At 42.0% G+C, this 14,555-nt stretch overlaps 1 protein-coding gene across 1 annotated transcript; it reads left to right on the forward strand.

The window, feature by feature from the left end:
- Positions 1–361: 361 nt before the first annotated feature.
- LOC121182639 (troponin I, fast skeletal muscle-like) lies at positions 362–4,737 on the forward strand. Its single transcript, XM_041039249.1, has 7 exons — positions 362–451; positions 1,718–1,750; positions 2,038–2,074; positions 2,516–2,644; positions 3,469–3,558; positions 3,643–3,816; positions 4,383–4,737. The coding sequence occupies exons 2-7, from the start codon at positions 1,743–1,745 to the stop codon at positions 4,458–4,460; spliced, it is 516 nt and encodes a 171-aa protein (XP_040895183.1). The 5' UTR covers positions 362–451; positions 1,718–1,742; the 3' UTR covers positions 4,461–4,737.
- The last annotated feature ends 9,818 nt before the right edge of the window (positions 4,738–14,555 follow it).

Here is a 14,555-nt window from a genome sequence, read left to right on the forward strand (position 1 = left end):
AACAACATTAAAGCTACTTAAGGAAATTTTTAAGGTGGAAATCGGAAAGAAAAGCACATTGTGGATCCGTTTCAGGACTTCTGGTTTTAGTCTAAAGAACCTTGAAGGTGGCCCACCGGCTTCAGGGTGGCTTCGGTTTGGGTTCCTTTATATCCATTAAAACCCCCCATATACAGTGAATCTGCATCTTGAAGCCTTCAGATCAGTTTGAAGTCTTCTCACAGGGAGGGCGGTTAGCAGAGCAGGGCTGGGCCGGGTGTATTTCAGGAGCTCGCTGGCCCATTGGTCTGGCCGGGAATCCATTTCCATAAAGAGGATCTGGGTATTTTGCTGAGGCATCGCAACCCACCATATATACCCTATTTCATTTTTCACTGTCTGTGGCTTTGGCAGTGTCTGCTTTTCTTCCACCAAGTGTGTCTTGTCCTCTTCTTCTTCCTCCTCTCAATAGGTGAGAAATCTTCTTTATTTTGTCTCTTTTTTTTTTTTGAGCCTCTCTGAGAGCAGCATCTTTTATTTTACCAGCCAAAAGAAGAGATCTTCAGTGCAGCCACATATCAACCAGACTCTGTTTCTAAAAACCAACATTTAAAACAGGATCATAGCCGTTCGTTTCTCCACCTTTGACCCGTCCTGACATCCTGAACTCGCTTTCTACATGTTTATTGGTGACATTTGACCTTTTCCTGACAGACCTAAATTTATGAGACCTGTTCAGCTCTACTGTGTTGTGTTTTATGGTCCTGAAGGTGTTTGCAGCTGAGTGTTAGAAAGCGATTGTCACCCAGCAAGCGGAGTCAGAGTCTTAAAACTATCGCACTCAGGCAGCCAAAATACCTTTTTGTCATCATGCTGTCTGAGCTGTGGTTAAAATGTGATGCCTAACGAGTCTGAAGTGAGACAAAAGGTGATTCTGGCTTGATTAACACTTTGACAGAACATCTGTATGACTGACAGCAAATTTTTATATTTGAATCACTAAAGTCCAAAAAGATTTGATTCAGAGAACATGAACATGTTCCTGTTTAAAGCTTATTGGCTCTAAAACTTTACTTTCTGTGACTTAATGAACAGACTTGTTGACACCTGAGTGCTTAATTAACCTTTTAATTAACAGGATTATTAGTTTGATGATGTTGTTCATGGTTAATAAGTCAGTTTATTTGACTGTTAGCAGGATCAGGAAATTTCACTCGCAGCTGGTTGAAATGTTTTCATGCCTGTTATCTATTTTAAGTGTCATAGGTTGTAAATTTGTTCATTTTAAACTTCTCAAAACAGTAAAACTTGTAGAACTTTTTAAGGTGGTAAATTTGGGTCTGCTGGGTTCCCCATAAAACTGAGTTTTCTTTTCCATGTTTTTGTTTTATATTGTCTCACCTGACTCGGTCCTGATGTTTTACCATTCAAAGTAATTTTTCACTGAAGAATTTTTCAAATTAATTCTTAACTCGATCTGCTCGTAAACTGTCCATACGTGACACTCGATCCCGAGCTTCCCAGTTTAGTTCAGTCGACGTCGCTGCACTTCAGCTGTGGCCTCAGATCACGTTACGGCACAAATATTCTCGTCCATCCGTTTCCATCAGAGCAGCAGAACATGCTGATCTCAGAGAACCTCACACTGCCATCCTGATCTGAACGACTATGGCATTCAGCAGGGGTCAAAAAGACTCAAATATTTTCTCAATGTCTTCTTATGTGTTTCTTCATGCAGGCTGTGAACCGCAAAAACCGCCAAGATGTCTGAGTAAGTCTGAGTAGTGTCATCAGTGATTAGATCCATCATGTTCCCATTTCACCCAAATTCCTTCTGTGCAAAAATATCCTTGTTTACAGGCATATAGCCTCATAATTATGGAATCTAAAATATTTTCTGAAAATAGGCTTACAGAAGCAAAAGATGAGAAATCTTCCGAAATCTTTCTTATGCAAAACTGCTTTGAAAAAATAAACATTTTCTTCCTTAAGCTGGACATTGAATTTCTCAGAGAACATGAGGTTAACTGATCTGTAAAACAACTTCCTCCCAAACAGGAAAAAGATGACCTCCAGCCGCAGGCATCACCTGAAGGTAAACCAGCCACTTAAGAATATCCATTTCAAAATAAATTCAGTTACAGATGCATTTCTTACAGTCCTGGATACAAATTCAAGCTTTTCAAGGCCTTTTCTGAAAATATCGGCTTTAAAAACATATTAAACATTACAGTATTAAACATCTTCTCCAAGCACATTTTACAGGATAAGTCTGACATGATTCTATATTTTTATTATTGTCAAAAAATCCATAAAAAAAAAAACAAAACCAACAAATTCTTAGCCCGTCTCCCAAGACTTTCTGATTTCCCTTCTCTCCACTCTACTGCTGCCACTACTACAGCTACTACCGCTCTGTTGGCACAGAGCTTACATGCATGTCAAAGGCTGCATCTTAATACACTCTGACCTCTATAAAGAAAACAACAATGCAGAGTTCTGAATGGACATTTATCTGTTGTTTGTTGTCCTGCAGAGCCTGATCCTCCAGATCGCTATGAACTGGATCGAGCAGGAGAAAAAGGATGTAGAAGCAGCGAAGGAGGCCTACATGGCCGAACACTGTCCCGCCCCAGACATGAGCGGAGACCAGACCGCCCTCACGGTGAGAGGAGCATCCGTGTTTCCCCTGAAAAAATGATATCTCAGTGGTTCAGGAAAAGCCTCTGAATGACCATCAGAGTCAAAGAGCGAGGGCTTGTTTCTAGAACCGCCATTTTGGAAGAACATTCAGCAAACACAGGGAGAAATCCAGCAAAACACAGGAAGCAGGTGGAAACTGTTTCCTGAACTCCATCGAGTTTCACTACGTAGCTTCCATTCCTAGATGTATTTTCTAATTTTTGTTTAAATTTAGGATCTTGCAATTTTTTACAAAGAGGACACCAGAGTTATTTTGTTAGCATTTAACTGAAGCTATCTTAGAAACACATATGCAGAAGCCTCATGGGAACATATATATATATAGTCGCTGAATGCAAACGAAAAAGAAAAATGTCTGTGAAGATTTAATCTGCTGAACAAAGGAAACTGAAACAAGTTAGCCTGAACATGGGACTTACTACAGGCTACTGTACATGTCTTAGCTCTCCACAAACAGAGGATAGCTGGAAGTATTAAATGAAGCACTAAGTTGAATTTAGCTGCCATAAATTAGCATTGTTAGTATTACTGTAAATTGTCTTCACGTTTTGGAGGAAAAAAATCTTTTTTAAAATCATTACCATTTTCATGAAATTGATGCTTTTGGGGTTTGAAATGTATAAAGCCACAAAGTGTTGGCAACATGAGCAAAATGAATATTATAAACTTAATTCCTCATATTTCAGTTGGAGGTCACTGTATTTTTTTCTTTCACTTGAATATCAGAGCACCCGTAGTCCTACAAACTATTTATGTAACATGAAAACTGTGTTTGTGCAATGACAGGAATTCTGCAAGAAGCTCCACGCCGCCATCGACAAGGTCGATGAGGAGAGATACGACATCGAGGCCAAAGTGCAGAAAGCTGACAAAGAGGTAAATGTCCTCTGAGAGCATCACAACACTAGCAGCCTTCTGAAGGACAGCAAACTAAAACTAAAACCCTTTCCCTTCTCACAGATCGAAGAGCTTAAGATCAAAGTGGTGGACCTGAGAGGTGTGAAGAAACCCGCCCTGAAGAAGGTTCGTATGTCTGCTGACTCCATGCTGCAGGCTCTGCTGGGCTCCAAACACAAGGTGACCATGGACCTGAGGTCCAACCTGAAGCAGGTGAAGAAGGAGGTGAAAGAGGAGGTGGGTTCAGTGTTTTTACTTTCATATTTATAGCATGTAGCTGGTGTTAGATTAGATGGTTAAATCTGTATACATGACTTTTGCCATTATCATAAACTCAAGGTCCACTTCAGAGCTTTCAACTGAATTTTATGGTTTTCCTCAGCAGATGAGGTTTACCCCGTTGTCAAGTCAATTTTGTTTATATATCCCAAAATCACAAAAGTCACTCCTGACTCAGATGAGAAAACTGTCAACCTGTAAAACCATTTAAAAGAGAGTGAACTCCACCCCCGAGGAAGACCCTGATACTCTGCTGAAAGCTTGAATTAAGATTTCTGTTCATCAGTCTGATATGAGTCTTCATGACAACAGTCTGGGACAACAAATGTTTTACGGTCTGTTATTTATTCTGTCAGTTTAATATTGAATCCACAAAGGCTGGATCAGCTGAATCAGCCTAATAACCTTCAGTGTGTGTATTTTTTTAACTGGTTTCTTGGTGGTAGTGTAGTCGGCTCCTAAAAATAAAACAACAACAATCCAGGCCCGGGTGTCTGAACTGACTTGTGTCCTCTCCTCTGCAGACTACAGAAGCAGTGGGTGACTGGCGTAAGAACATCGAGGATAAGGCTGACAGGAAGAAGATGTTCGAGTCTTCCTAAACGTATCGCTGCTGTTTGTCTTTCTGTTTATATGAACTCCACGTGTCTTATATCTGTTGAATCAGGCGGTTGACGTGTCTGAGAGAAGTCACTCTGCAGGAGATTCAAAATGTCTGAAGGTTTGTTTGGTTTTTTTTTTTTTGTGCACTTTGTTTTGTCCTGGAGCGAAGGGGAGGAGTGTCGAGAGAGTTTCTGCAGGTTCACACACCGACTCACAAACATTCACACAAACTGAACCATGTTGAATAAACACAATAAAGTCAAATGTGGAAGAAAATAAGTGTTGATCTTTGTCTTTTGTTCCATCAGATTCAGAAATACTGAGATCATGAATCAAAGTGCAACCCTCCCTTCTTTTTATATAAAGCTTTGTAAATTGTTAAAATGTGAAATAATATTTAAACTACATGATTATTTAACACACTGCGATGATTAAAATCCCGGTCCTTGATCCTTCAGCCATTAGTGTGTTTATTGTTGTTTTAGTTTAATATTTGAATAATATTTAAACATTTTGAGCCTAAAAAATAAGTAGGCCAAGGTTTACACAAGAAACCATTGTTTTAAAAAACCTCCTTGTTATTAGAAACTGTCAGTGATCTGACATGTCGACATAAACACAAACTACACCTCAGTGCTGGAATCAGTTATTTTCTATTAATCCCAGTACATACAAAACACACCTTTACAAACACTAAACACTTCTGCTCTGAGTAAAGCTTATCCACCATATTCTGAGGGAATACATCTGTAACTCTTAGAGACATTGTAGGTTTTGGATGAATAAAATCTAAAGATGAATCTAAAATCTTTTGCTAAATGTGTGGGATTTTATGTTGGGAGCTCGCCTCTGATTCCAGGCAGAGTGGATTCTTCGGCCTGTGCTCGTTTGTGACAGTTTAAAGTGAATAAAAGTTCTGTTAAATAAAGCCAAAAACAAACAAATAAACAAACAAACAAAAATCTGGAGAAACGTCTCACAGGTGTGAAGGAAGGAGATCAATGATCCAAACTCTCATTAAACTCCTGTGGTTCTGTAATGATTTATCTCACTGCTGGTTTCAGATGAACCACACACACACACAGATGCCCTCACACTCCTTGTATGGTGCTCTGAGCCCTGTCTCTGGTCTGCTGGGGGCCCGAGGCTCCAGGGCCTCTAGAGTTTCCTCAGCAGCTAACTTTATCCTCTCAGCCTCCTGGGGAATGTGAGGAGACGCCTCTCAGTTATATTTGGATCATGTGACTTCACCAAGACTCCCTTTAAAAAAAAATGTTGCGTTTTCCCTCTGTCACCAGTTTGCAGGGCTCAGTCTGTAATTTAGGTGTTTAGGAGTTTTCATTGCATCTATCTGTTGCATCTAATTGCATTTTTTTTCTTTAGTAAATCAAAATGTTGTAGAATAAAAAGAAAAACACACAGACAGGCAGAGTATGACTCAGGGTGTCACTATTATTATTATTATTACTGTTATTTGTTATTAAGTGCAAAAAAAATAAGTAATGCCTAAAATAATTATATGAAATAATAATAATCAGAACTGGTGTTTTTTGACTCGGCTGGTGTTTGATGATGATCATGATGTTTCTTTAATGAAGTCATGGCGTCCTGAGTTCTCCTGCTGGCTCATAGCGCTCACAGAGGAGCGTTTACAGCGGTGAGGAATTTTTGGTTTGAGTCCATTTTATGCTCCTGAAGAGAGAATTCATCAATTCATTGGGAAACTGAGGAGGTTTTCTTTATTTTTGATTTTATTTTAGTTCTTGGTGTTGCTGTCTGAGGGTTTTCTCTTTCAATTCTGCTCCTCATCAGTTTAATTAGGGTCAGCTGGGAATTCAGGTGGAAGCCGTTGGTTTAAATCAGCAGTAAGAAACTCGGCAGCTCTGAGCAGCAGCAGCACTAAAACCCTCTGGATCATGAAGGTGGAGTCACATCACATCTCTGATACACAATTATTCACTCTGTCTGTTCACATCTTCTGAAGCCCAAACAGACAAATGCAAGCTTTGTTTTCTGATTGGCTGTGATCAGCTGCTCCGGGGGGACGGTGATAGATGGTTTAGTGTCGACATTGTCTCAACTATTCTGTGTTTTTCATTCTTAATAACAGTAAATGCAACAGTAGAAAAAACTTCAAATGACTGATGACAGAGAGGAAAAAAATATTTATGTTCCCATCTGTGTTATTTAGTCGACGTCCTGATGTGCAGCGTTAATGCAGAGTGATTTACAATGAGCAGAGTAAGAACACCAGGCTGACGTTTACACCAACGCTGCGCCCCGTGAGGTCAGGGGTCAGAGGGCAGGGAGGAGTCCAGTCCGACCAATATGGCTCCCTGAAAGCTGAGACTGATATTTTTGGACTGAAGCTGCTGAAAGCTGATATTTTGTGCTGGTAGTCAATGTAAATCATGTAAAAATGATCAGACTTATAATAAAGAGTGAACTGAATATTTCACACTATGTTTTTGTGCTGTTCAGGGCTGAAAACAGCAAGTACACATCAAGCAGGTCAAAGGTCAGATGTCCAGCAAATGGTGAACGCAGAGGACACTGAAACTCTGCACTGAATCTCACAAAAACAGAAATAACAAGAATAAAAGCTTTGTTAGTTTGTCTTAGAGGAGGATGTTCCTGCTCGGAGCTGATCGAGGTTCAGGGCCGATGAAACTGTCATTCTGTGGTGCTGATGTGAGCGAAGCTTCACGGCCAGTAGGGGGCGTGTTTGCACTGTTCTTCTGCTCTGAACAGCAGCACAGCGGGCTGAGAATCAGCTCAGGCTCAGTGTGGTTGGTATCTGAACCTGCCAACAGAAAATACCCTCAGTGAAAAAAAAATCAAATGTAAATGTCAAATGTAAATTATTAGATTTTTTCATTTGTGTTATTGCTACTAGTTTGTTTTTATTTCAAGCCTCATTGAGGCTTTACATGTTTTAAGTCTGCCCTTAAAAATATAAATAAATCCTCCAATAAATCCTCCTTCATGATGACAGATTTCTGAGCATCCTGAACTTAAACCTTTTCTGTTACGAAAATATAAAACCCAGAGGCCTGAGCTGCCTTCATGGAGTATCAAATTGTGTTTGTGTGTGTATATATATATATAGAGAGAGAGAGAGAGTACAACTATTGCTTCTACTATTGTATTTTATTTATATTATCTTTATTATCTTTGTGTGCAACTGAGCTACTGTGACCAAGCAATTTCCCCTGTCATCTAAGTCTATCAGTGTTTTCTACTTCATCCACGTCTCTGACTTGATTTTATTCTAAACACTGGGCTCTTTAGTTCAGTAGTCATGTTCAGGGCTCTTTAGTTCCTGCAGCAGTCATGGTGAGAATGGCTCAGGTCACTTTCCGTCTCCTCACTCTCCTGAATCTGATAAATCGCTCTGCAGTCCTTCACTCTGTCCTGTCGTCTCCCTGCAGACCTCATGACTGTAACCCAAGCAGATCCTAATAACTGACCCAGGCTGTAAAGTCATTTAGGGTTATTATGTGCAGGCTGCTGGAGGTCATTGTAAAAGTTCAAGGAGTGCCGTTACATTTAGTGCCTGCTCAAAATCTCATTAACTTTCCCCCGTTTGCCCTGAGACCCAGATGGTTTCACTTTGAATGCAGCAGAGCTCACAGATGGAGAGGCAGTGGTTCTCTGCCCCCCCCCCCCCCCCACCCCCGGCCGGAGGATTGTTCAGAGTCACACGTCCTCTTCGCACGCTCGTGGTCATGGCTGGATGGACGGTGATTTATTTCTTTTTGAATTCGGCTCTCCACCAGGCGCTCTGCAGTCCACGCTCCTCTGCATACGGAGCAGGTTTCTGTTACTGAGAACCTGGCAGGCTGTTGAACGCAGCCCAGCCTGCCGTCCATGTGGTTCCTGTGGGTTGTATCTCAGTCAGACAGCAGACAGGACCAGGCTGATCTGATTTCAAAAAGCACTGCCACCATCTGAGAGGAGCAGCTGCAGACACAAGAAAGACATTTGTAAAAGTGAAAAATATGAAAACTCTAAAGACAATAACAAAACTGGATACTGGGCCCCTTTTAACTGCCACAGTTCATTTCAATCGGCATCATAGAAGCTGAAATAAAAAAGTCTTGAGCCACAGAGATTTTGCCCACTTTGGCCAACTGGTAATACAGTTTTGTCGTTCAGTGGGTTTCCATCCAAATGCACAGAAAATGTAACAGAACTTTTAGCAGTGCATGCATTTTATTTGCAATGAGAAAATTGTCAGAGAGTTCAAACACAATCTTCTACATTTATTTTAATAACAGAAAATGATCTGCATCAAAATGCACAACTTTGGTTGTTAAATGTGGATCCAGTTTCCTGCAAAATAACTCGGAGCTGAACCACAGATGACGCCCTCATCGAACTGAAAAGCGCTTCAGACCACAGAGAGCTGCATGGAAACTTGTGGTCAAGCTGTTTAAGGCTAAAAAAAAATGTGCAGGTGTGTAAAGGTGCTGCTGTTAATGGAACATGGAGCTGTGAGTAAAGCAGGTTGGATTTCAGACTCAGATTCACTTTGTGTTATTTAGTTTGTTTTTTTTTAGGTCTGTGAATAATGTGAAAATAAATATATTAAATAACATAAGATAAGACTTTATTGATCCCCAGATCAATAAGATCTTACAGAAATAGAAATACTGTATATTAAAGTGGATGTGAGAGGCGAGCAAATGTTTGGAGGAATTTTTTAATTGGAATGTGTTCTTTGACATCTGGGAGGGGAGGGGGAGCTGGCAACTGAACTGTGGGAATTTATCAGCGCTTGAAGTATGTGTGTGTGTGTGTGTGTGTGTGTGTCTGTGTCTGTGTGTGTGGAGGCTTTTCTTCATTATGCATTGTATGCCATTTGATCCCTGTACACTCCTCCTGTCTTGTTATTTTTTTGTTACTTATTTTTCACAGCCATGATGATTCAATCTGTGTGATTTTCCAGTATCATAAATGATTTTCAGACTGTCTTCGAATGCACCTCCCAGGTCGTCGTCGTTCTGGACGACAGGTTTCAGTTGCAGGTTCCTACGAAACATAATGAAGGTTTTCTCTGAGATCTGTTCTCCTGTCATCATGTTCTATGGATGTTTTAAGACTAAATAAGACTTTCATAATCTTAAAGTTCAGGTTTTGCGTCAGAGAGATGTTGTTTAAACTCTGTGGTCATTTATCCGTCTGTAGTTTGTGATTTAATCATATGGTATATGAGCTGTATGTCCACTATATGTCCTCAGGTTTGGTGAAATCTCTATGCTGTGTTTTCCTGGTTTACCTCACTCTGCAGAAATGCATTGTTCCTTCCCTCTGCTGCTTTAATGAGGCTGCATTCCTCCATCTGAAGGTGGAATCACCACCGCATTTTGCCTGTCAGGTTCTCTGAAACATGATCTTTAAATTCATGAAACAAATTCTTCTGTCCTGGTGGGGGAAAAAAATACAGAAGAGCAGAACAGAATATGATGGAAACATAAAGAACATCTACAGTTACAGTTAAATCCAAAACCATGGACGTGATGCAGGTAGTCTGTTTATGCAACCAACCTGTGTGTGTGTTATATTAGGAACAAATGTATTGTCTGTGTTGTGGTCAGTACTGTGCTGAAGCATCAGACAAATCTGGCCACACTGAATGAAACAAACTACACCAGCAACGCACACGTATATCCCAGGAGATCACAGTGACAAATATTATTAAAGAGAAGAAGGAGGATTATTCCCACAGTATGTTCTGAGGCGGGTTTAATCCTGAGCCAGGTGTGTGCCCTGCACACCTGTGTTCAATAGTCCTGCTCACACAGGGCTTTGTTCAGTGTGGTGATGCTGGGTCCTAGAGCCAGCACTGAGAACTCTGAAACATTTTAACTCCATAACAGCTTTCCGTTCACGGCCTTCTGCTCTGACCTTCGGGGACGACAGGGAGCAAACTGACTGAGCATTGACCTGATGAACATGTTCAGGGACTCCTGGAATGTAATAATGTAATATCATATACATGTGTAATATGTAATGTAATATCTGCTGCTGATTAATACAGAACCACAGAAAATGAGACAAGAAGCTGCAAAGAAATAACAGGAGCCAACGTGAAAACAGCACGTAAGCTAACGTTATTATCAAGCTGTGCAACGTTAGTATTATGGTGGAATATTGTATCATTAGCCGTAACGTTTTAGCTTCTTACTTTAAGCTCCTCCAGCTAAGCCGGATATGATCCCTGGTCAGTGGTTTGAGAGCCATTTTGAGTCTTAATGTGTTTAGATTATTAGTTTTTAGTTCTGAACACCTGAGGCTGGAGAAACATTCCTGTTACTTCACATGGACACTGACACTTCTCTGTTTTTCACTGTGGTAGCATTTCATTGACTAAACAGAACTTCCTGCACATTGTTAGTGGTCTGTAAAAAAAATAATCCAGGGACAAAGTGAGTTTACAGGAAGAAAAAGGAAAAACTGCCGCTTCTGAGAAAGGTTTCATAATGAGCTGAGTGTCAGCAGATCTGTGCTGGCATGGAAACCCGTCTTTATTTACCACCACAAACAGAAAAAAAACAAAGCCATCATGTTCTCAAGCAAAAGCCCTCAAGGGCATCAGCAGCATAAAATACAAGTTTGTGTCATTGTGTTCAGACCGGTGGAGCGTTTCCCTCCCACACACTGTTTACTGTACACGACGGACTTCATGGCTTCATCCAGCAGGAGACATTCACTGTGTCATCTTCAAGCCTTGCGTCTTTGTCTCCAGATTAATTTTCCCCTCGTCAGCTTCTTTCCACGTTTTAAATCCTCCACAGATATTCACAGCTGCACAATGAGGCACTGTGGCGTGACCTCAGGCCGGGGGTTTGATTCCCACTTAACATGTATTAATGTCTTGTTGACCGTAACAACATTAACAGAGTCAAAATGTGACTTTATTTACCATCGGTTATTGAGTTTGAGCCAGAATGTAAATGATCAGAAACCTGGATCAGGTGTATAACTCTTTCTTTCTCAGTACTCCAGTTAGCATTTCCAGGTTTTCCAAAATGGGAATAATAACTAGGATTCTAAAGTCAGCAGATCACCAAAGTGATTACAGTTCATCCTCTGGGAACCATGAATGTCTGTCTGTGCCAGTTCATCCAGTTGATGTTGAGATGTTTCACTGGAGAAGTGAAAATTAGTGCTGGAAATTACACGAGTGAAGAAATACATATGGTATAATACATGCCAGCGTGTAAATTCATCTCTCTGTGCTGCTGAGCTTTCTGTGTCAGGCGAGGAGATCTCTGGCTGTCCAGCCCCGAGAGCCGGCACTCTGAGTGGGAGGTGATGAGAGCAGCTCTGGCATCAAATGGAGGAGAGGCAGGAACACATTCTGGGTCACAGGTCAGCCCTCCCCGAGCTGGCAGGAAGGATCGCCGCTCTAATGGATCAACAGCACTCCTCACTCTGACCTCTCCGCCGCCTTCGAGCGAGGAGGGAGGAGATCTGCAGGAATGAGCCGCTCTTTTGTTCCAGAGGACCTGTGGCTTTAATCCGGCTTTATCCAAAGAAGTAAAACAGACGTGGAAAACTTAAGTTCAGGCCTCGCGGGAGAAGCTGAGCCTTGGGATTTACCCTACTGGATTATACTGAAAGAAAAAGTGACATTTCTGACAACCTGAACTTTATTGTTTCAGTCTTGGCCCTCAGTCCTGTCAGCAACGAGAATATTACTCTCACCTGCCCAGTTTCTGAAATACATCTGTGATTGTAAACGGATTTTGTGGACATCACAGAAACACAAAATAACTTTACACAGAGATTGACCAAGTGCGCAGACGTGTTAAAATAAGCTCTCACTTTTTAAATTGTTCACGCAACTGCTTTTTGTCACTTGGAGCGAGGCCTGCAAATTATTGCAATAACTCTAACAAAGACATGCAAACAAAATCTCAGTCTCGTCTCTCAGCCAAAGAAGGTAGGAAGATTAAAAAAGGGGCCGACATGTTTCTCATCACTCTGCCGTCCAACTACTCGAGCTTCCTGACTGCAGCTGAGGTGGAAATCCACTGCGTCATGTTGGGAAACACTCGAACAGCAGTGAATGACACTCTGCAGTTTCCCAATGTCTCATCTTCTTCCACTAAACTCTGCTGCGATTCGAACTTTAGGTGCGTTATGTGCTCTGACAGCTGACTTTCTTTTGACACCATCTCATGGTCTTCACTCAGCAAAAATGTTAGTAAGTGGACCTTTAAGTGTACAGCAGATTGTTTTCTTACATAAGGTTGAGAATGCTCAGACACTGTTTCTACAATCCACTTCACAGCCTCAGGTGTTTCACCTGGCTTCGTTTCCCTTCTTCCCATCACTGGACAGCAGACGTATCGCCTGCTGTCCATCCTTTCACTTCTTGCCTCTGTTTGTTTAAGAGCGTCTGGGTGTCGAGGTTGCGTTCGGGTCAGCCTGTGTTTGTTGGAAACGGCAGCTCTGTTTTATGAGCTTGAGTGTGAAGGGGGGGGGGGGTCCACGCCATGATTTCACTTCCCGGAGGGCCCTTTTGTCTGACATGCCACCAAGCAAGACTTACTTGAGGGTGTTACCATAGCAACGGCGGTGTGTTGAATGTGCGAGTGTGAGGCTTTCGGGAGGGGTGGGCGAGGACAAAGACGCACAGTTTGTTTGTCGAAGTGTGAAGGACAGAGAGGAGGTTTCATGGCCTGCGAGCGCTCGGCAAACAGTTCGACAGCGAGCTGGATCACACGTGGAGCTGAGGAGGTCAAACATGAAGCTTCACATTCAGGAATTTGTGTTTTCTTCCACCTGGTTTTATGAACATTTTGTATAAAAAAAAAACCTGAGTGGAAAAAAAAGAAAGCATCAGATCCTTAAAAAGCAGTGACGTGGAGCTGCTGAGGATTGGACTTGTTCCAGCACATCCCCCAGTTTCCTGACCAGGAGAACCCCACAGGCCTTGCCATTACGAGGTGCTGCCACCCAGTTGTCTGATCATGATCGTGTCGTCCAACATTTTGTCCACCCTGATCCCTCTACAGACTCTATCGCTCGGTAACAGCATCACCTGCAGCTGCTCGACATGACGTCAAACTTGCTGAAACGACTGTTGATGTTTTTATTATTTATTTTGTTAGAGGACAGTCTCTATTTTTGAACTTGGGGAAGAGCCATGCTTGCTATGTCCCCCTGCTTCCAGTCTTTATGCCAAGCTAGGTTCACCAGCTCCTGACTCCAGCTCTAACCAGTTCCTGACCCCTTTTTCTACCAACGAAGTTTGAGGGCCAGTTCAGAGCAGGCACCTAATCTCAAACTGGTTCTATGGGTTTTGAGAGCCAAAGAACTGGCTCTCGGCCAGGAAACCTGGTTCCAGAGCTCAAAACAACGCTCTTGTACAGAGAACATAGTCCACTATTGTCACTGTGTTTGAGGTTAGCTTTGCTGCTAAAGTGCAGATGTATGCAGTGACCTAATGATGTGGCTCTACAGTGGCTTTCTGGGAACCAGCACTAGCACCAGGTCAGAACTGGTGGAGGCTAACTGGTGTGAGACTGTTCAGTATTTCTACTGTAGATACTTAACTACATTTTGCTTCTCATTTTTCTTTACTCTTACAGAAAGTAAACTTTGAATGCAGGACTGTTCCTTGTATTGAAGGAAGATTTTTATGTTGTGATATTTATATATGTAGTGAAGAGCATCTGTTGCCTTTATCAGTGAGAGATAACAAACGCTTTGTTTTCCCCCTGATGTTTTCAGCTAATCTGTTGCTTTGGCAATCGGAGGGGGATTGAATTGTTGGAGAGGGGATGGGGATGGTTCAGTAGTAGATTTTTTTCTTGTTTCGGTGGGGTGGGAGGGTGGGTATCGTCTTTCATTCCTCCTCGGGGGAAGACCACATGACCCGGCATAACAGAGAAAGGCAGCGAAGAAAGAGAAAAAGAGAGTAAAGAGTGATGTTGGGCCCCGCTGCTTCAATGAAAACCACATGTAGGACAGAGGGAGGGGGTGAGGTGTGTGTGTGTATATGTGTGTGGGTGGGTGTGTGTGAGGCAGAGTGGGTGGGGGCGGGTGTAATGACTAAAAACCCAGCCTCCTGCAGATAG

This window comes from Toxotes jaculatrix, chromosome 5 (assembly GCF_017976425.1).
Source record: "Toxotes jaculatrix isolate fToxJac2 chromosome 5, fToxJac2.pri, whole genome shotgun sequence".
NCBI classification, from domain to species: Eukaryota; Metazoa; Chordata; class Actinopteri; family Toxotidae; genus Toxotes; species Toxotes jaculatrix.

What these genes read in the sequence shown, in the direction of transcription:
- LOC121182639 (XM_041039249.1), top strand. An exon ending in GCCGCAGGCATCACCTGAAG is followed by an intron (nt 2,075 to 2,515) that starts GTAAACCAGCCA and finishes GTTGTCCTGCAG; the next exon opens with AGCCTGATCCTCCAGATCGC. An exon ending in TGCAGAAAGCTGACAAAGAG is followed by an intron (nt 3,559 to 3,642) that starts GTAAATGTCCTC and finishes CCCTTCTCACAG; the next exon opens with ATCGAAGAGCTTAAGATCAA.